Source organism: Rhinopithecus roxellana, chromosome 18 (assembly GCF_007565055.1).
Source record: "Rhinopithecus roxellana isolate Shanxi Qingling chromosome 18, ASM756505v1, whole genome shotgun sequence".
Lineage (NCBI taxonomy): Eukaryota > Metazoa > Chordata > Mammalia > Primates > Cercopithecidae > Rhinopithecus > Rhinopithecus roxellana.
Window position 1 is genome coordinate 35715621 of NC_044566.1, and position 22851 is coordinate 35738471.

The 22851-nt window shown below is 33.8% G+C and overlaps 1 protein-coding gene across 4 annotated transcripts in view; it reads right to left on the reverse strand.

The window, feature by feature from the left end:
- Window positions 1–15316: 15316 nt before the first annotated feature.
- Window positions 15317–22851, reverse strand: part of PCDH9 (protocadherin 9) — a 990584-nt gene continuing 983049 nt past the window's right edge. For all 4 annotated transcript variants that reach the window (XM_030922394.1, XM_030922391.1, XM_030922392.1 and 1 more), the window contains one exon: window positions 15317–17507. In XM_030922394.1, the coding sequence (XP_030778254.1) occupies window positions 17134–17507 (374 nt within the window). In that variant the 3' untranslated portion in view covers window positions 15317–17133. The remainder of the gene's footprint in view (window positions 17508–22851) is intronic.

Genomic DNA, 22851 nt, shown 5'->3' on the forward strand with positions numbered 1-22851 from the left:
GTCAATCTCTGTCTTCACATAGTTCCCAGCTAGTTGGGGTAGCCAACAAATAAATCAGCAATTCCAACTTAATTTGATAGTACTTTGAAAAGACTCTAAAAAAGTACAACAGAGGGACACCCGGGCAAGGGGAAAACACTCAATTTTTCTATAGCGCCTGTCTTCTAAAGGAGTGATCCCCTTTGTTGCGGTCTTTTTGTGTCAGCTTCAGTCTGGCAAAGATAGTAAAGTCCAAATCACCTCCTAGCAAAAAATAAATAAATAAATAAATAAAAAGAAAAAAAAAGTTTGGTCTAACTTTACTTCAGTAAGAAGTAAAAAATTAAAAGAAAAAAATTAAAAGAAATACCAACCCTAATGCACATAGGATATCTGAGAAAAAGAAAGCAGAACAATCTTTCTAACTTGACTTAATAATACCTTTAGTATCTTTATAATACCTTGCCCTCAGATTGTCTTCCAAGCACTCTTAATGGTAGCCATGTGCACTTAAAAGGACTGAAAACACTTCACTTTATATAGGACTCTACAATTTGAGTACAGTCGTAAATTGATTCCACAAACATTTATTGATTCCACGAACATGTACTGGATCTCTACTATATTAAAGTCTCAATGAACTCAATGATGAAATCACAAAGACTTATTTATTCTCAAGGGGTTTAGTGTCTAGTGAGAGATACTAGCAAGTAAATAGACAATTAAAATACAATGTAAATGGTATAATAAGAAAAATAGCATCACATTACTTGGGAACAGTCAGAAAAGCCTTTCTAGTGGAAGTCTCACTTTATGCTTTGACCTGAAGAGTAAGAAGGTGTTAGCTACTCAGAGAATGAAAAGGAAGAGTGTACCTGCAGAGTAAGAACATACGCAAAGGCCCAGAAGCAAAAAAAGAGAGCATGATGTTTTCAAGGAACTTAACAAAGTTTAATTTAGCTGGATCATGGAGTGATCCATGGTTTGAGGTAGCTTGAGAAAGGCTCGACAAGTAATCAGAGGGATGAACATGCTAGAGTCTGTAGAGCTGTTTTAAGGCACATGGAATTTTGGAGGGAGAGTAACAGAGAAGAACTGAACAGATTTAAATCAGAGTAATAGGGTCAGATTTCATTTTAGACAAAATACACTGGCTACTGTGGAGAACAGGTTTTCAGTACTTCAAGTCAAGAAGTAGGTAAATATCTTTGTTAGAACTTTCTTCTCCACCATGGTCCCTGTATCAGTTCCAATTTAAGCAATGACCCAAATTTGCTCAGCACCAATTAAATAATGGGCCCTCAGAGACTTTGGTGGTTTACACAGTGGAAAGGTCTGTCACACTACTGTGTGTCCCCTGGCACAATCAGGCATTCAGGCCTGCCACTTTGAGCATTGTTCTTACACACTTCGTCCTAGTAGCTACAGCAGCATCTGCCACAGCTCTGGTGTTCAGGCATCACCTGACTAGACACACAAAGGCTTTGGCTACATAACCTGGAAGCATAAGGTCTGACTTCTTTAGAAGCTGCAGAGAGGAGTTGAGTGGAATTCGTTTGAGGTTTTTCTGGGGTATTTCATTGGCCAATTGTTTACATGGATCTGCTGTGTAGGAGAAAAAGCTGCACTCTATTTGTAGATTTGGCACACTTGTAACTGAACCATTGGCATGAGTGTGGTCACCTAGGGTACGCAGAAAGAAGACAACCTTAGGGGAAGCTAGCATTCAAAACATGGAGAAAGAAGGGAGTTCTACAGAGAATATTAAGAAGGCTTGCCCTAAGGATACAGGAGAGAACCCAGCAGTTTGTTGATTCAAAAATAAAGCAGTAAAATACTCTAAGATGTGAAATGCTGCTAAGAGGTTGAGTGAAATAAAGTCTTAAATGTGGCCTTTAGATTTAGGAATAAATTTGGTCAAGTGAATTCTGATAATATAACAGAGAAATTTTGTTGGATGGTTAGGTTTAGAGAAATGTATTGTGATGGGTTGGTGGCTGGATTCACCCATTCAAAAGGATTGTAAAGTGGATCATACAAATGATGCAATGAGCAAAGTGAATGGAAGAAAGATTTCTATTTATTTCTTTGTTTATTGCTTGTTTTAAATTAGAGAGTTTTGAGCAATCACAAATACTTATGAAAAAAATGAAAAAGAAAAAAAAAAAAACAAGTAAAAAGAAAGAGATAGAATTTACAGAAAATAGAAGAGAGAATTTGCTAGTAACTAACAACCCACCTACCCTGAGCATGATTGGCCCATATATGTATTTTGTTTGTTTCTTTGTTTTGTTGTTGTTGTTTTTGAGACAGAGTCTCTTTCTGTTGCCCAGGCTGGAGTGCAATGTCACGATCTAGGCTCACTGCAATTTCTCAGGTTCAAGCTATTCTCTCACCTCAGCTTCCTGAGTAACTGGGATTACAATTACTTGCCATCATCCCTGGCTAATTTTTGTATTTTTGAAGAGATGGGGTTTTACCATGTTGGCCAGGCTGGTCTTGAACTCCTGACCTCAGGTGATCCGCTTGCCTTATTTGTTTGTTTTAAGAGCACAACATATTTTAAAGAGAGAGAGATTGTAGGAAGTTAGGCATCACTTGAAAATGTGGAAGATTTGGCATCTACTGGGCCCACAATTCTGTATGAAGGAGCTATGGTAGCCAATAGTTACACGTCTCTTTCAAAATGAGTAAGTACAGTTTCCTGGCTGGGTGTAGTGTCTCATGCCTGTAATCTTAGCATTGTTGGAGGCCAGTGTGGGTGGATCATCTGAGCTCAGGAGTTCAAGAGCAACCTGGCAATATGGTGAAACCTCGTTTCTAACAAAAATATATAAAAAAAAAAAATTAGCTGGGCGTGGTGGCACACACCTGTAGTCCCAGCTAGTAGAAAGGCTGAGACAGGTGAATCACTGGAGTCCAGGAAGCAGAGGTTTCAGTGAGCCAAGTTCATGTCACTGCACTCCAGCCTGGGCCACAGAGCAAGACCCTGTCTCAAGGGGAAAAAAAAGTACGTACGGTTTCCTGCCCAATTTATCTTTTCGAAATTGGTATGCGTGTTTGAATTTGTTCAGGCTGAAATATAAAACAGCGATAAAATAATTCCAGAATATGACTGAATGAGCAGAGAGATATGGATTCAGAAAATTTAAGAGTTTTAACAGAAGTGAAGAAACATAAGCCAGGCGATTCAGTTAACTTTCTAATTATTTTTGTCAGAAGTTGAGAAACTCTGTCCTAATGGTATGTCTGCTCTCTGAAGCTCGGGCAAGAACTTTTCTGAGAGTAAGGGGAAGTTCATTCCTGAAAATATTGGTACAGTATGTAGGAATAGGACTAAAGAAAGTGTATTTGTAAGTACCTGTATAATCATTGTATTTTAATTATTTTGTACTTAGAAGAGGTTTAGAAAAACTATTACTGTTACTACTGCGACTACTACTAAATGCATTCATGGAGCACTTCTGATATTCCCGACACCATTCTCAACTCTATTAATGAATCACTAATTAATCTTCATAATACGCCTATGAATTCAATATTATTATTCTCCTCATTTCACTTCTTTAAAAGATGATTGTGTCAATTATATAAAATGCCAGGTTTTATATTGAAAAATGGAAAGTTCTTAATTTCATGAATTTCGGGACCATTATCTCTTTTAAATTTCTACCTAGGCAGGATTTGTAAGCTAAATCTCCTTATCCTCAATCCAGTATTAATTATAATAAATATTGAAATTTTATAAGAAACTTGACTACCACTAAATATTCCTGAAGGCATCATCTATAAGCTAGCTAAGCATTTCACTTTATATTGTCTAGGTTTAAATCAATTTATGAGCCACAAGAAAGCATAAACAAAGAACTGTATTTTCTAGTGATACTTCATCGTCATTAGATAGTTTAAAAGTCACACCATCGAGACATGCGTATGTGTGTTGGATTACCTTCTCTGTTTAGAATTCTAAAATTGTATAAACAATACTTGATTAGTACAAAAATATTTATAAATTATTAGAAATAAATACTAAAACTATCATACAAGAGCAATATGAATCTGTAATTTGATAATTCCCTAGGAAGATAGATAAATAGATCAATTATAAAACACACAAATGCTCCAAGCTTAACATTTTTTGTCTGTATGTTTTCTTTCTCAAGAAGTTTAGTATTAGCTGTTTTTCTCACACTGATTTCCATGTGCCCGTAAGTAAGCAGATGTTTTCTGTGTGCCCAATGTGCAATATTATCAGCAATAATGTCATTAAAAATAATGAAAGAACCAAATATCATAGAGAAATAAGAAGTTACCCTTTGCATGTGGCTTAATGGAGCAGTGGCTTATTGAATGATATTATTAAACTACTATTAATTGAATATTTATACTTAATACCTTGTGTTATTTTTCTTTATCACACTGTGTTATAAAAGAGTGCACCGTAAAATTGTGAACTACAGAGAGTCAACATTTAAAACACATGGTCAGCTTTTCCTGGGGAAAGGGGAAGACTAATGAAGTACTATATATGGCATGACCTTGGCATTATAAGTAATTTGTTTCATATCTGTTGTCAGGGATTCTTGTTTGTCAAATTAAGAGGTGCTTCCCCATTTGGACAATGAGCCAAATTGTAGATATAAGAACAGTTGATTAAAACTGGTGATGCAGTAATAGAGGGCACTTATGCTTTGAAGCTTAACATATAGCTTTCTCCATGATGCTTGGGGAGACCATTCTCCTCTCCGTGTGAGCACGTAGCTCCCCTTGATGTCAATGGGAATTGCATTTCCATGACGAGAAGAAAATAGGCTTACTAAAGTTAATTACCAGACTGATTTTGGTCTCCTTTTAATGCCCTGTTTATCGGTAATAGGAGCCTAATGTGTGGCTCACTTTGTTCATCATCTGATTTTCTAAGGTGGGGAACAGAAAGCAAGTGTAAAAAGGTAGAATCTGTGAATAAGTACACCTAGAGCATGTAAAAGGAATTCAGCATTTTTATTCAACATCAGAGACTTTCACTAGATTTCCCAGTCACTCTGATGAGGCTGTATTCACTCTAAACTTGTGTGTCATTTTAGACTATGTTATTTTTTATCCCAAGACCGAATAGCACAATTGTTACACATTTAATTAATAAAATATTTGAGCCAACATATAAGTACATCAAACAGTGAGTAAATAAAACTTCAAGTAGAAAGAGAATCTTCTTTGCAGAACTAGTTAAGAAACCATTTTATTGCTGTTGTTTAAAAAATGGTAGTTTATCATTGAGATCCAGAATCAAAAAGTGCTTGAATCTTTCATAAGAAGAGGTGTTATCACATAGTGGTTGAAGTCCAGACTCTACACTCAGCCTAGCAGGTTGGCAATTCTATTTGTTCACTCTAGGATCTTGAGTAGATTCATATAGTCTTCCTGTATCTCAGTGTTCTCACCTGTGAAAGGGTGACACAAACAGCACATATCTTTTTAAAAAGCATTAGAAAATTAAATAAGCTAATACTGGTAAATCTGTGGAACTGTGATGAACATAGAATAAGTGCTTTATAAATGTTAGTTATTATAATTGTTAATGAATAAATAAGGTAAACCCCACTGCAGGAGACGTTTATATGCTGTAGAAAATAAAGAACAGCAAACAGGTTTGCTATGTATCCATGTTTCAGTCTGAAAATTGTGCAGCTAGGTAGATTTTTTTTCCTAAGAAATAATACTGTGTCTCATGATGTGTATGATGGGCATCTCTGTCAATCATTCTGAAGATCTCTGGGCTCTGCTGAAAGCCCCACTATTTCTACAGATATATGGGATAATCCCAACCAAAGGTAAATAAAATCCTAATTTTAAATATATATTGTACAGCAGGTATGGCACATTATAAAACTCAGGTTAATTGACTAGTAAATATTTCAACCATCTTTTGTAATCTCTGCCATAATCAGGGACAGTGGCCCTTTAGATACCAAACATAATTTCATTAGGTATGTTTTAAACAAGCAGAGAGGAATAAGGACCCATCACTGAGGCTGGATCTGTATCAATTTTCTTTCATAGGGATATGGTCATCCTAGCTATGGCAACCAAGGTAATTATTTTCTCCTTTTGAAACTGTAGGCGTTTTTTAAAAGAAATATTCTTTTTCATAATGCAAACAGGAGAAATGGACAGCAATAGGGAGCTTGATGATCTGAGCTGCCTAGGGGTGAATCGGCAGAGATACCATTATTGTAATGTTTCCCAAGAGCTGGAACTTGTAAACAGGATTACTTAAGTGATATATAATTTAACATTTAAAAATATTACTCTAAGTGAAGTAAAAACATGTCTTATGTAGAATTTTATATAGTTTATACAGTGTGAATCATGATTTATATAAACTATTACTTAAAACAATGATAAGTTAGAAAAATATAAGTCCATTTAAAAGTATTAAGATACTAATGTCCAGTTGTTATCATGCATTGGAGAAAATTGTAATAGTGGCATGTGATCCACTGAGATGTAAAAATATATTTTACTTATTCTACTGGTAAATGGCATGTTTTTTTATTGTTGTCTATTTGATGGTTTTTCTTTAGCTTTCAATAATCCCAGAATCAAATGGATAGTCCATTCCTGGAAAGTGTGCAGAATTGACATAAGTTGGTATATGGCACATACACATACAAACCCACACATTCCCTCTGCCGTAATTTTCTGTTTCTTTTATTTTTTCTGTGATGTGTGGAGTTTTTTGGGGTTTTTAAAGTGATCTAAAATCTCTTTGTGGTAGAAATAAAATACTCTTTTTTTTGTTTGTTTTGAGACAAACAACAAATCGGTTGCCTAGGCTGGAGTGCAGTGGCATGATCTTGGTTCACTGCAACCTCAGTCTCCCAAGTTCAAGCAATTCTCCTGCCTGAGCCTCCTTAGTAGCTGAGATTACAGGCACCTGCCACCGAAGCCCAGCTAATTTTTGTATTTTTAGTAGAGACAGGGTTTTGCCATGTTGGCCAGGCTAGTCTCGAACTCCTTATCTCAGGTGATCCGTCCGCCTCGGTTTCCCAAAGTGCAGGCATTATAGGCATGAGCCACCGTGCCCAGCCATAAGATGCAGTTTTAAAATGACACCTGATATCACCTTAGCCTTCTTCTGTAAGGTTGATGGCCAAAATAGCATCTCCTGGGTCAAAGTGCATAATAGTGAGATGGGGATGTGTGGCAAATGCAACAGAGTCTAAAGGAGGCTTTTGTGATCACCTCAAGTCATGAAGTATCGAGGAAGAAGCTATTGCTTATCAAAGTAGCAGTCACACACCACAGTCAATGGGATGTGCAAATTTCCAGGTATACAGAGAGAAACATGAATTCTATAAAATAAAAGTTCAAGTTAAAAATTAATACTAATTGCATTATCAGCACTTTCTTGCAAAGCAGCAATTTCCTAGGAAGACATTAACTTTGCTCTTGAAAGTTACTGAATTTTATTGAAGTCAGTGGTTCCCCTGTGGGAAAATGGACAAATTCCAGCAACCAGATGGAAGGGAATAAAAAAGAACAAATGTGGAAAGCAAAATGTTGCTGTTGTTTACAAATAATGTATTTTGTTAGAATTTTCCCATCATGTAACCTGAAGGAAACTAATGTTATATTTATTGTTAGGAGGACCTTGTTTTACATCTGAAAATTGGGCTATTGCCCAAGTAGAATCAATTTCTTCCTATTCCATGTAAACACTGTAAAAATAAAAAGACTGATATTTGGGGTAGTAGTTCATTCATTCACTCATCAAATATATGTTGAGTGTCTGCTTGGTACCAGGCATGATTCTAGGGGCTTGAAATACATTAGTAAACTAGAATTTATCTTTTAGTGGGGAAAGACAATGGACAATAAGCATTGTAAATGAATAAGTAAATTATAGCTATGTTAGAATATGTTCAGTGCTATGGGAGAAAAAAAGGAAAGTAGTTTGTAAATAGGATTGTTAATGCTGGAGAAGGAAGTCCAACTTTAAAATGCAGTGGTCAGGCCCAGGTACGGTGGCTCATGCTTGTAATCCTACCACTTTGGGAGGCCAAAGCAGGCAGATCACTTGAGCTCAGGAGTTCAAGACCAGCCTGAGAAGCATGGCAAAACTCCCATATCTACTAAAAATACAAAAAAGTAGCTGGGCATGATGGTGTGCACCTGTGGTCCCAGCTACTCGGGAGGCTGAGGTGGAAGGACAACTTGAGCCCAGGGGCCGGGGAGCAGCAGTTGCAATGAGCCATAATTGTGCCACTACACTCCAGCCTGGGCACTGGAGCAATACCCTGTCTCTAAAATAATAATAATAATAATAATAATAATAATAATAATTTAAATAAACAAATAAATGCAGTGGTCAGATACATTAACCCACAAAACAAGACTAAATACATTTAAATAGTTCGAAAATCATACAAATTATATTTTCTGACAACAGTAAAATGAAACTAGAAATAATAATAAAGGAAAACTGGAAAATTCACAAGTATGGGAAAATAAAACAACATACCCTTAACCAACCAATGTGACAAAGATGAAATCACAAAAGAAACTAGAATATATTTAGGGATGAGTAAAAATGAAAACACAATGTATCAAACTTATGGGATGAAGTGAATGTGCTTGGAGAAAAATTTGTAACTATATACACTAACCTTAAAAATATCTCAAATCAATAAATTAATGTTGGACCATGAGGAGACAGAAAAAGAGAAAATTAAACCAAAAGCTGGCAGAAGGAAGGAAATAGTAAAGATCAGAACAGAGATAGATAACACATAATATAGAAAAACTATAGAGTCAACAAAACCAAAATTTATTTCTTTGAATAAATCAATAAAATTGACAAAATTTAGCTAGACTGACAAAGAAATAAAAAAAGAAGACACAGTTGATGAAAATCGGAAATGAAAGCTGGAACGTTATTGCTGACTCTACAGAAATAAAAAGAATTATAGGAGAATAATGTGAACCAATGGATTCTAAACAATTAGATAATCTAGATAAAGTTAAAAAATTATTAGAAGCACATATATTATCTAAACTGACTTAAGAAGAAATAGAATGTCTCAAAAAACCTATCGGAAGAGATTGAATCAGTATAATAATTTAAAACTTCCCAAAAAAGAACAGTCAAGGAACAGATAGCCCCACTCATGAATTTTTCCAAACATTTAAAGAAAAATTAATGTCAATATCTCTTGATTTTCTCCAGAAAACAGAATTTATATCATCTTATGATGCCATCAACACCCTCATAGAAAAGCTACATACAAAAATCACAAGGAAATAAAAATATAGGCAAATATCTCTTATGAATATAGAATAAAAAGTCCTAAAAAATACTAGCAAATCAAATCCAATATTGTATTACAATTAATAATTAAGCCACAACTAAGTGTGATTTATCCCAGGAAGGGAAGGATGGTTCAACATAAGAAAATCAATCCATGTCATATGCCACATTAATAGAACAAAGGGGAAAAATAATCATCTCAACTGATACAGAAAAGGAAATAGACAAAATTAACATGAAAAGAATAAAGCCTTACCTTACACTATATACAAATGTTAACACAACATGGATCAACAGCCTTAATAAAAGAGCCAAAACATTACAATACTTAGAATAAAACATAGGGGCAAATCTTTATGACTCTGGATTTAGCAATGAACTCTTAAATATGACACAAAGAAACATAAGTAATAAAAGAAAAAAGTTAATAAATTGGACTTTGTTAAAAATTTAAACAATTTGTGCATCAATAGACATTATCAAGAAACTGAAAAGATAAAAATGGAAGAGAACATTTGTAGACCATGCGTCTGATATCAGGAGTAAATATCCAGAATATATAAAGAGCTCCAAAAACTCAACAACAAATAGACCACACAATTAAACACAGGCAAACAACTTGTATGGAATTTTCTCCAAATAAGATATACAAATGGATCAATATCCTTAGTTATTTGGAAAATTAAAATCAAAGCTACAATGAGATACCACTTCACATCTGCTAAAATGGCTATTAAAAAAAAAAAAAAAAAACAAAAATGAGCACCAGCATGGGCAACATAGTGAGACTCTGCCTCTAATAAAAACTTAAAAATTAGACAGACACAGGGGTGCAGGCCTGTAGTCTCAAATACTTCAGAGGCTGAGGTGGGAGGATCAACTGAGCCCAGGAGTTTGAGGCTGCAGTGAGCCTTGATCGTAACACTGCACTCCAGCCTGGGCAACGGCCTGGGTAACAGACTTTCCTTTTTCCAAAAAAGAGAAAAATAAGTGTTGGTGAATATGTGGAGCACTGGACCTCTCCACACATTGCTTCTGGTAATGTAAACTAGGCTAGCTACTGGAGAAAACAACTTGACAGTTCCTCAAACAGCCAAACAGAATTACTATATGACCCAGCAATTCCATTTCAAAGAATATGTTCACAAATTAGAGAAATTCACGAACAGAAACTCAAACAGGTACTTATACACCAATGTTTGTTGCAGCATTATTCACAATCATCTAAAGGTATTAATAACCCATGTCCATTAACAGATGACTGAACAAAAGATGATTATGATGATATATTGATATATTATATATTTATACTATATATTATATATTTATTTATATAGAGAGAGAATTCAGCCATAAAAATAAATAAATTTCTGATACATGTCATAACAGAGATAAACCTTGAGAACAAGCATTATGTTAGGCAGATAAACTGAACTCAAAATGGCAGATGTACATTTTTACAGATATAAAATATCTAGAATATGAAACTTCACAAAGACATGAAGTATATTAGAAGTTGCCTGGAACTGAGGGTAGGGGAAAATGGGGATTTATTGCTTAATGGTTATAGACTGTGTTTGGAGTAATAAAAAGTAAAAGTTTTGAAATAGTAATAATGATTGCACAACATAGTGAATGCAGTTAACTCCACTGTATAGCACGCTATTAGTTAACATGGTTAAAGTAGCTAAAATGGTGATAGATAAATAGATATATAGGGAGAGAAAGAGAAAGGGAGGGAGATGGAGAGAGAAGGAGGAAAAGAGGGAGATAGAGATGATAGATAATAGATAGACAGATTAGATAGATAGATAGATAGATAGATAGATAGATAGATAGATAGACAGATAGATAGACAGATAGATAGATATAGATAGATGATGATAGATAGGTAATAGATAGATAGATGATAGTGATGGAGCTAGAGATACAGAGATGAGATAGAGATAGATACAGAGAGATGAGATAGAGATAAATGATAGAGATAGAGATAGAGATGATAGAGATATCTTCACAATAAAGAAAAACAAAAAATGAAGGGTTGGCACAGGCCTGAGGGTGAAGATTGTATTTAAGTGAAGACTTGAAGCTAGGAAAGGAGTTCTTTACAGATATCAGAGAAGCCTATTTCCAGCAGAGGAAAAGCTGACGCAAATAACCTGAGGCAGACATATGCCTGCATGTTTGAGAAGCAATGAGGAACCAATGGATCATAATGGGGTAAGAAAGATGGTCATTAAAACATGGGATTAGTGAGAAGAGGGACATCCACACTTTATTGGCCTTGTAGGACAACATAAGGGCTTTAATTTTCGTTCTGAGAAAAGCAACTGACTCTTGGAGTTTTGTGAGAAGAGGAAGGATGTCTGGCTTACCCCTTTTTTAAGAGGATCACTCAGGCATGCTTAGAACAGACTAGATGGGGGAAGGTTACATGAGGAAGACCAGTTACAAGGAGAACAGTTAGGAGACCCATAATAATCCAGAAAAAGGATGATGATACTTAGCCCAATTGGCAAGAGGAACTATTGAGACATGATTAGATTGGATGAACTTTGCAGTCAGAAAGAGAAAGATGCTCCACAAGTATGACAGAGAAGAGATATAGAAAACTTTAAATTGTCTGGCCTGAATATCTGATAGAGGTGCCATTAACTAGGAAGTTGGAAGACTGGCTGCAGTAGCAGACTGTGTTGTGTGTGTGTGTGTGTGTGTGTGTGACATGAGAGGAGATGATGAGTTATGTTGGATATGTTAATTTTGACTCATCTTGGAAATGTCCAAGTATACTTGTTGAAAAGAGATTTGGATCAGAAGTTCTGATGTTTAGGGGAGAGATCCAGACTGGAATATGAGCTTCCCAAGAGAGTAAGTGCAGATAGAGAAGAAAAGAAGCCAAGGAACTGAGCCTTGGACCTTATAAAACATTCAAATAAGACATAAGCAAAGGAGAAGCTAACCAAGAAGCCTGAGAAAAAATGGCCAGTAAAGTAAGAGGAAATCAAAAGATTGTGGTTTCCAGGAAGCCAGGGGAAAAAAAATGTTTCCAGGAGGAAGAAGTTCAACTATGTGCCTGTAAATTCAGAGAGGTTTGAATTCACACCAGCAAGGCCAAATTTTCAGTTATATTCACATTGAAGTATGATTGTGTGTGAATAAATTTAACGGTGAATGAATTTAAGGTTATGTAAAATCATTTTATGACTTGCTTCCTGTAATAAATCAAATGTACATCACATATAAAATAATTTGTCACAATTGGTTACGAGAATATTCAATTAAAATAAAGTAGATGTAATCTCATTAAATATAAAAATATTGTAGCTTTACTTACAATCACACAATAGTATGTTGTAGAAAACTTTGATAGTGTTAGAGTTTCAGGGTAAAAATTTTTACTACTGTTGTTGAGTATTATTTTTTAGAACAATGTCAATGAAAAACAAACTAATGATGAAATTGGAGGTGAACTTGTTCAAACAGAGGAACTGCAAAGGTTCATAAAAAGCAGTGTTTGAATTTAAGAATTTAAATGGGATTGTAATATTATTTGAAAATCACTGTAATTCAACATATTTGCAAATATTTGAACATTAAGTAGGTAATATTGAATGAGTCCACAAATAATTGTGTTGTACAAATGCTGTTAGAAACACAGCCATAAGATACAAAGAAAAAATAAGAATAAAAATGGAAGATTTTTATTTAAAAATAATAGATTTTTTCCTGTAAAGCTTCAAGAATAATGTAATAGGCTAAGGTAACATAAATATGGACAGAACTCATTTCAATATGATGCACTGTTTAAGAATTCTAAGAAATAAAAAATGCATAGGTAGAGGTAGAAATTATACTCCTTATGTTGAAATATAGATGGTGGTATAATAGAAAATTGATACCTTTGGAATACGAATTAATTTATACTTTCAGTGAACTAAAATATGAATAAGATATTATTTTGATAATCATGTTTTACAGGTATGTATTATACCTTATAAAAATACTGTAATATTAAGATACGAATTTTCCATTTTTTTAACAGTGCAAAGTCTGGCTGATATCTACTAAAATTTAGATTGGTAGTTGTGAAAGTGTAAGAAAAGTGTATGGAGAATTTATTGTGTGATCACTGTGCCTTTAATCACACTGGAAGAATTTTTAAGCACTCTCTCTCGAAAGAACAAATAAAGGAGCTTCCTTTAGGGAGGGAAGATCAGCTCTATTTAAAACAAAGCAGAACAATGAAGAATTTTTGGACTCACAACACCACTCCTCCTTTTCATAGGTTGGTTTTGCCCTCATGCAAAGTAACACCCTGGCATCTACATTAAAAATCGAAATTGACAAGGCATCCCTTTCATCCTTCACTGCCAAAACTCCTCATTAATAATAATTAACCATTCCTGGACTCTATCCAACAGTTTAATAAATACTGGAACAACTCTGGGCCTCAGCTGCATTTGTAGCTTTAGCCACAGAATGGGAATGATGGGATTCTGAATAAGATTCACTGAATAGCATCAGTGCAGCAAAATGACTACTCAATTGTCTGTTAATGAATACCCATTATTTAAATACATATTTATGTTAAAGTATGTGTAGGAATGCTCATTCAAATAGGTCCTATTCAGGTTTATAAAGTTAATTTTTATATGTGCTCAAAAATTGTTATATGTGCTCAAAAATTGTTACATGTGCTCAAAAATTGTTATCATTATATTTGATAATTGCTATAAAATCATTTTATACATTTCACGTAGGTATGTTCTCTTAGGTAATGTAAATAACTTTTGTTTCCTGGTAAACAAGGCTCTTATGTCCAATGTCAACAACATAAAGCAATATAGATGATACTTAAGGAATAGTCATTGCAAATGTACTATTTTATTTACTTGATGGGTAAATTCTTCAGTTTGGTTTGTGATGTTATTACTCTTAAAATTTCACAGAGCATATAACCAAATGCCTTCATAGGACTAGATACTGTTGTATTTATTAGAAGAAATGTAGTAGGAATGGGAAAGGTGAGTGCCTTTTCAAAATTCCAGTTTATTCATGGAGAGAATATGAGCTTAGTTTCTCTTTACTCTTCAAGGCAGAGGTGAATGACTTACCTGATTGGTAAAAAAAAAAACAAAAAAAAAAACAAAAAAAAAAAACAAAGGAATGGTGGAATGGTGCAGGCATGGATTTTAATTTCTGTTTTTCAGAATGTCTTCTTTTCAGGATTCATTCCCTGTTTGTATCTTGGGGCAGTCTCTACCCCTGTGAGGGAAAGGAGAGTGGTGCTACAGTGTACCTCAGACTAGGGGATAGGTCTAGCTTATTAGGAATGAATGGTTAGGATGTCATATTCAGACAATGGTCCAGGCAAATAACTTTAACACTATGCCTCTGACTCCCAAATCCTCTTTCACAATCCTTCAAAAAGCTTTAGGGCTTGAAGAATCAGGCTTACTTACCTAGCCCAAAACTCCAGCATGAGTGAACATTGATGCAATTGCTCTAGGATGAGCATACACACATGGCATATGTTTGAGTGTGTCTTCTTATCCTTGATAGCTTTCTGTGCCTATTTCCCTAAACTGAAAGAAATACAGATGACGTTTGACTCTGGGTTTAATCCATAATCCCAGAATGATCTTCTGCCTTGGCCAATGATGACATAAGTGACAGTTTGTTCCATGAAGTCTTATTAAAGAGACAAAGAATCAGAAAATAACCTCACTAACTAGTGCTACCAGCAGAGTTTCTGACTTGGGATTTCACTTTGATGAAACTTGCATGAATCTTGACCAGAAAGTGAGTGAACTTTCTCCATGAATTTCCCTAAAAAATAGTTTTGAAGACCATTAGGGTAATTGAACACTTGTCATGGTACTCACATTTTCAAAGAATAGGTACTAAATCCTAATGAATCTTCCTTAATTTCTAAATAAAAGTTAAATTTTATCCACATATATTTACCCAACAATTAGAAATATAAATAACCAATTTGGATGTTGACTAAGAATTAACACACTACAATCAGGAATTCAGAATATTTATTGCAAGAGCTGAATAATTGTAAATAACGTAGAACTGGCAAAGCAGTAACAAGGATAATTGTTTAGATATTTATTCTGTCAAAGTCATCAAACACCCCTCACAAACCGACAAAAATGTACTTCAATAAGCAATGCACCCCTACCCATTATTTTCCATTATACTGTGGAAAAATGTGAACTGCTATTTACAAAGTAATTTTATTTTTTGGTAAGAACAAATTAACTATCAGATTAGCAAACCTTTTTTTTAAATTTTTTGGGTTTTTTTTTTTTTGTTTTTTTTACTTTTAAATTGATGGTGAACCGTGGCATTAAGATAACTTCCACTTCTTTCAATAAAGACATTTTGTTGCATGCTATTTATTTGTTTAAATCATCTGTCATGCCTTAACAAAAACCTCCTAAGAATGTTTGAATTTGGATTTGTTTGTACGTGCAACTGAGATCTTATTAACATTAGTTGTCACTTTGTTGGTTTGACCTAAGTGACAATATGCTGGTACCTGCCAGGCATTGACCAACTATGATAACAAACAGTTAAACAGCAATAATTAGAGATTTATCCCTTTATTTCCCCCAACTACCCTACCTGGAGAATGTTCTGTTACATCATGAAGGCACAACACATTAAATATTTTGTGGCTATGGTCTAATAACACTTGTGTTACAACAACATTATTGTATATGAGGATCAACACAAACTCTGCCATTTCAACAAAGTTGTAGACACACATTTGCCCAATTGAAACTATTTTAGAATAATGATTTTTCTTCCATATATGCTAATTTTGATACATTAGTTTTGCATGAGTGACAAGTACAGGATATTATATCACTTTTGATGGATAACACTTTTCCATTACTCTCTCACTTAATGGTACTAATTAGATGATTTTGCTTTTGCCTGCTTTGAAAACAAGGATGTAAAAAATAGGTTCTGAATTTCCAAGCTTTTGCAGAAGTCCTTTTTTGTATAGTTATCATTTTTTCTTTCATCTTTATTGTTTACAGAATTCCAGCATCATAAGCTATCATACAAGAAGCAAGATTTCAGAACCTTTTTTAAACACAAGTGTTTGAGATTCTTTGAACAATGTGTGTCAAGACAGACTACTAACGCAGAAACACCTCTCTAAAAGAAACAACGAAAATAACAACAAAGAGGTAAATAAAAAGAAGGACAGAAGCAACCGTAAAACACAGAATTATGCTACAACATTTTAGATGAACATTATAAGTACACAAAAGTTGTTAATAATAGCTTGTTTCTATTTACAAATACTTTAACACTGATTGACTTACAAGTGTCCACTAACGTTGTTAACAGCACGATAGGTTTAATGCTTATCTCTTTAAGTTTTGTTTGCAGTATAATGTCAAGTATAGCGGTCTCAGCACAAATCAATGACAAAAAAAAAAAAAAAGCACAATTTTTAAACTGGGTATGTTTTTCAGTCACTCTAATCCATGAAACTTTCTTACTTTCCAAATACATATTCTATTGTTCATAGCAGCAGTCCAGGGTCAAAATAAAATGCAATAATAAAAAAAATTTTGCACAATGGAGAGATCTCTGGAGAGTTTAATCAATTCTAGTAAACAAGATTGCATGACTAGAACTATCTTCTCTCATATGTTGCAAAATACTGTATTCTCCATGGTGCTAACACAGAGTTATAAGTATCCCTGCTAGATGGGGCATAGTTGTAGAGATCTATTGAATACATAAAGCTCTGACACACACGGTATTAGCATGTCTATTTAGATTAAAGTTATTAGGTCGGATATAGCCTTTTCTTAGAGTTGGTGCTCCTTAGGACTCTCAATAGCACCTCCTGCTTGCTTATAAGACTTCAGATTTGCCAGAGGAATGTCTGTCATGTGGCTGCCATTGTTGAAATGGCTTTCGTTGGAGCCATACTGCTTACGGTCATTGAACTGGTTCCTGTTGCTGTCTTCTTTCCAGGCCCTGGTCAGGGTGTGCCCATTCACAAGCTTGTCCTTCTTCACCCATTCTTTCTGGGGTACAAAGGTTGAGAGAGGAGATTTGGGGTGTTGATATGGACCCAAGCCAGGAGGCATCCAGCAATTATCAGAGTGACCCAAAACCAAGCACTCTTGAGTGCACATCTCTGTAGCTTCAGCTAATCCTCGGGGACCCAGAGGCCCATCTGCAGAAGACAAGAGGGAGAATATAAGAAAAGAAAGTGGTTAAGATTTTCAATTAAAATTATCTCTTAGAGAAAAAGTATGTTATTAGTGATCTTATTTTTTCATAAAGTCAAGCATATCTTTGAGTCAAGTCAAGCAACTCAAGGATACATTTCTCCATCTTTTAAAGATTAACACAAAAGGAATCAAATTTGTTATGGAGGTAAGATTGACCTATTAATATTTTCCTTCTTAATCCTTTATTTAGTTATTTAGATCCAAAGACACAGATAGATAAAAAGACAGATATGGGTAAACAGATATAACCATGATGTATCATTTTTTATCAAGTCTTTGATAAAGACTTGATAAAGGCATACAGATTATTACTAATTTACATTCTAAGAAATCCCAGAAAAAAACTCATATTTATGATAAATTATAAAAAGTAGAATAATCTTATGTGCAATATTAAAGAATATATAAATAATACAACTCCACTAAGTTAAAAAGCAAAATTACCACTTGAAACATAGCATCATTAAAAATAAATACTCTAAATGGTTATATAAAATATTGTTTTTTCCTACATAAACACATTATTTTTATATGAAAATATCTTGCCACATTTTTGAAAAGTTAAATACTCATTTTGAAGAATAACTATTGTATCTTACTAATGATACACCTGGTCAGCTGCGAACATTCTGAAATCCAAGTAAAGAAGAAGCCATTTGCATCCGGACAGTGTTTGGTTCCTCTGAGCTTAACTATTTTCTAAATTTCTAAAGTATAAAACTGAAGCTAAATTACAAATTGAATCACATGGAGTCTAACATTCAGGGGAAAGAAAGTGATCACAGAATTTATCTTCTACTTTTTTATCAGTAGGTTAGAACATACATTTTAACCAGGATTTCAAAAGTAAACTATTTTCTGATTGTTTAAAATAGAAATCAGCCCTTTACTAAAAAACAACATAAGCCAAATGGTTAAGAAATAAATTGGGTTTCTTTGTTGCTGTTGTCTTACCCCCCTTGATTAAACAGCCAGGTGATAGATAAATGATAGCTTGGAAATTAGGAATTGATTTTACGAATGAAGTTAAGTGGATAGGCAAAAATGCCTGAGGCATAAAGCATTTTCAAAAGCAGAGAGTCATCAGAAAAAAATGCAGAAAAAAAGTAAAGAAAACATACCTGCAAGTTTGCTTACTCATCAATTTAAATCGCTCAATAATTGGAATGTAGGTCTTTGCTAAAATCCAAGTTAGCACAACTAATATTTTTAAATGTCCAATAATTGTGAGCTTTCTATTTGCCTTAACAATATTCTAATTATTTCTTGCATGTGAAAAAAAAAATTCCTACTGAGACAGGCAACAGTTGATGGCAAACATCAGAAACAGCAAACCACAGGCAATATCAAAATAGATACTGAATGTACCTTTCCTGGGTGCTATGTATACTACTAGGGTGATGGGTGCACTAAAATCTCAGACTGCACCACTATACAATCATCCACGTAACCAAAAACCACTTGTACCTGAAAAGCTATTGAAATAAAAAAAAAAGTTATTTAAAAACAGAACAGATACTAGATGTGAAAAAAGTGGCTGAAATACACTATTTCATACAAACTCAAACTTCAGCGATTTTTTTTTATATCTAAAAGTCTTCCTTTTAGAATAACCTTAAAATTACTTCCCATCTGAACCATATTCCCATCCCTCAAAAGCAAACAGTTTTATTTTGTTTAAACACATATTCATTACTTAAAACTTTTCCTCTCACATACCTCCAATGATTACTTACTTTTTCTGGATATTTAATTTAAACTTCTCTATGAGCCTTTCTTTGCCTTCTACAATCTGGCCACATTTTAAAAGTTCAAACTAATTTCTCACTTCTAGACTCCCTTAGGTGTACTCAGTGACTCTGCATTCACAAAGCTAACACATTTTGCTTAAACCAATCCATGCTCCCCGCATTAGGATCACAGGCTTAGAAGATGTTTTTTGCCAGGCCTGTTTTCATTTAATTACCGATCTCTTCAAGGGTCAGTTTATGTCCCACACAACAAAAGCAAGCTTCCATAACTCTACCAATTCATGCTTCATTGCACGTTGATTTCCATAGAACTTTCTTTATTGATGAATAACAAATTTCCTAATTGAGCTCCCTCAACTCTTACGTTAATTCCATTTTTGTCTTTTGGAGGGGGTTCGGTACATTTGCAAGTTTTGATTTTAACTTCCTCCCAACTAGATTGAAAATTGATGGGAAAAAACAAACAAACAAACAAACAAAAAAACGGCACATTGGTCTTCTGATTCCTCATAGTGCTAAACAATAGTAGTGCTCTACGAACAATGTTAATTGTTAATTAAACTTTTATGAGGTTGAAAATGTTCTGAGGATTATTAAAGATATACCCTGCTTAAAGGCAGACCTAAAGTAATTATAATAGAAGGTGCTGATTTCACAAATCTTACATCAAATGCTTCCTCAACAGCAAATTCCTTTGCCTAGCAATACTTTGTGACAGTTTATAAATGAATAATTTAATTTCTCTGTTAAATATATTTACTCCTTTCTAAACATCAATGGAATTAATCACCAATTTGATGTGTAACATATCTTGAAGCCTATAAGCAAACTTTTAATCTTTACATTTCCAGCATCATTAATAAGTTTTTTATTGTTAAAATCTCCAAAGGGAAAAAAATTACCAGCTACCTCAGAAATGTCACCACATCAGGGCTTTATTAAGCCCATCAAAAATGAGAGGATGTGCAAGGCTATTTTAAAATTAGCCTTATGCAACACACCCTGCCATCTTATTATTTAAGACATATCACCCAAAGATTGAGAATGTGTTGTGTAGGTGTTTATAAGAATATGTATACCTTAGGTTTTCAGCACTGAGTGACACATTTTAACAAATAGAATTTATCCTTTTAAAAAATATTTACAAAGAATAACATATATTTATTCCAGAAACATTTACTGAGCATTTACTATGTGCTGGCACTGTGATCAGCACCAGAGCTATAGCCTTGACAAAAAAAATGTCAACACTGCCCTTATGGAGCTGTGAGCTATTCTGGGAAACAAATAATTGGCTTAAAAGCAGTGAGCTGAGAGGGAAGTAAAGGGTGTCATTAAAATGAGCTGAGGGTCGTTAACTGTTCTAGGAAGGTTTTTCTCTTTATAACTTAACCAATAGACTTTGTTTCAAGGTACATCATTTCTTCTTCAATTTCTTTAAACTTTTTTTACATAATTGACATTAAGACATTTACAGTTAAAATTTTGATGCACAAAATCTTTAACTTGCAAAACATGAGTTTATTTTCATTAAATAATATTAATTGTTCTTTGTGCATTGTACTTCCCATGATTCATTCCTGTAAGTAGACTTGAAGGATTTTGATAAAGTCTATAAAAAAATTTATAGAAGTTTTGTAGATTTATTTCAGATAACTGGTTGCTGTAAAAATTTTAAAGATCTATCCTCAGGCCAGCCACACACAGTGGGACTCTAGATGAAAGGCAGAAGTGTTTTGTTAGAGCTCTAAATGGGAGAAGCCTGTCAGGCAGAGCCATACAAGGGACTAAATCTGGGAATAAGGTAACAACAAACTGGAGCTCTAGGGGACAGTTTATGTATGAAAAACTGACTAGGGTTAGCTAGGGTTTTAGGGCTCTCTGAGGATTGGCTAATTTGAGTAATTTCTCAAGAACCAGGTCAAAACAGCAATGTCAAATTATCTAATATCAAAGCATTTGCTTAGGGAGGTTGCTTAGTGACTCAGAAGTGTGAGATCACTAGAAGAGAAGTAGAGGAATATGGATTTAGCTTCTCAAGAAGGGGAAACTGACCAGTCTCTAGACAGGGGCTCAAAACTGAACCAAGACAGCAAACAACAAAACAAAACAAAACCTATATACATCAATCAATCCATCAACAATCTGCTTATCTGTTGTGTGTCGTTATAGTATGAGCTGTATTGTTGGAAAATATAATTTGCTTTATGCTTTAAAAATTTTTATTTTTAATTTTTCTGTTACATGGTAGGAATATGTATATATGGGGTACTTACTTTATGTTTTGGTAAGTTTTTATTTTGGGACATGACATTAAATAAGGAAAAGTTTAATTTTTTTCTTTGGGCCTCTATGTAATTCCCAGTAATTGCTGTGATATTAAGGATGAAACAAAACAAAACAAAAAACAAAAGTCCAGTGAGTTTTATCTTGGGAAAATAACAATGCTTCCGTGTTTTCTTCCGTAAAGTCAGTGTTGTAAATTGGTAAAAAGAAAAAGTAAGTATTTTTTCAAAATTCTGTGATGAATTATTAAAGGGAATACATTCATTCTACTGGTCTCCTAAGTCAGTCCCTGCCCTATACATGTTTATAATCTGATAGATGCTAATAACTCCCTAGTTTCTAACTCATTTTTTCTCATTTTTAGAAGTACTGAGTTTTTTATGCTTTTAAAAAGGAGAAAAACATTGTTTTAAAAATGTTATTAAATATTGAAATTTTCCAAAATATGGTCACATGTAATCTATAGTTTTCCATCAATATATAGCATTTTAAATCTCAGATGTTTGCTAATACTGCATAAATTATATGCACTAAACTATAATCCTTTTTCTTTGATATATTTTTATTATTACTTTAGGTAACTGTATTAATTGATGAAAAATATTTGTTTTTCATTCATACAGTCTCTCAAATATTTATTGAAACCGAACGTGCATCATAGGTATCATTGTACTGGATTCTTATTAGATGTTTTGAGCTTTTGTGTGTGTGTGTGTGGTGTTTGTGCATGTGTAATCATGTGCATATGTGTTTTTTATTCTGTTTCTCTATTTTTTCATAAATTTTATAATGTGTTATTTGTGCTATATCATAAAATATATGTGTAGAATCCTGATCAGAATTCCAAACTACTTATAAATACTTCCTATAATTTTATCATTATACCAGTTTATTTCCTTTCTTTTAAAATAATTAAAATCATCTATCATAAATTTTTTAAACACTGAAACATTTATTGATTTTTTTAACTCAAATTCTTTGTTGCTTTCCACAATCTCAATGTCTGAGTTTGGTTATCTTTGGTTTGGGTATGTGTAAAATCACAAGTGCAGATAACACTGTGCAAGCCATCTGTCTCTGCATTTAAATTTTGAAAGCAAAAACAAAAGCACATAATGAAAAGCTTCTGGAAAGTTGTTTCAGATAACGTTTATGTCAGGTCTCAAAGTTCATCTTCACACTACTCACCTTCTTGTTAAAAAACAAATAAAATATTTTTCAAAGTTTTAGGCATTAGTAGCTCTCAGAA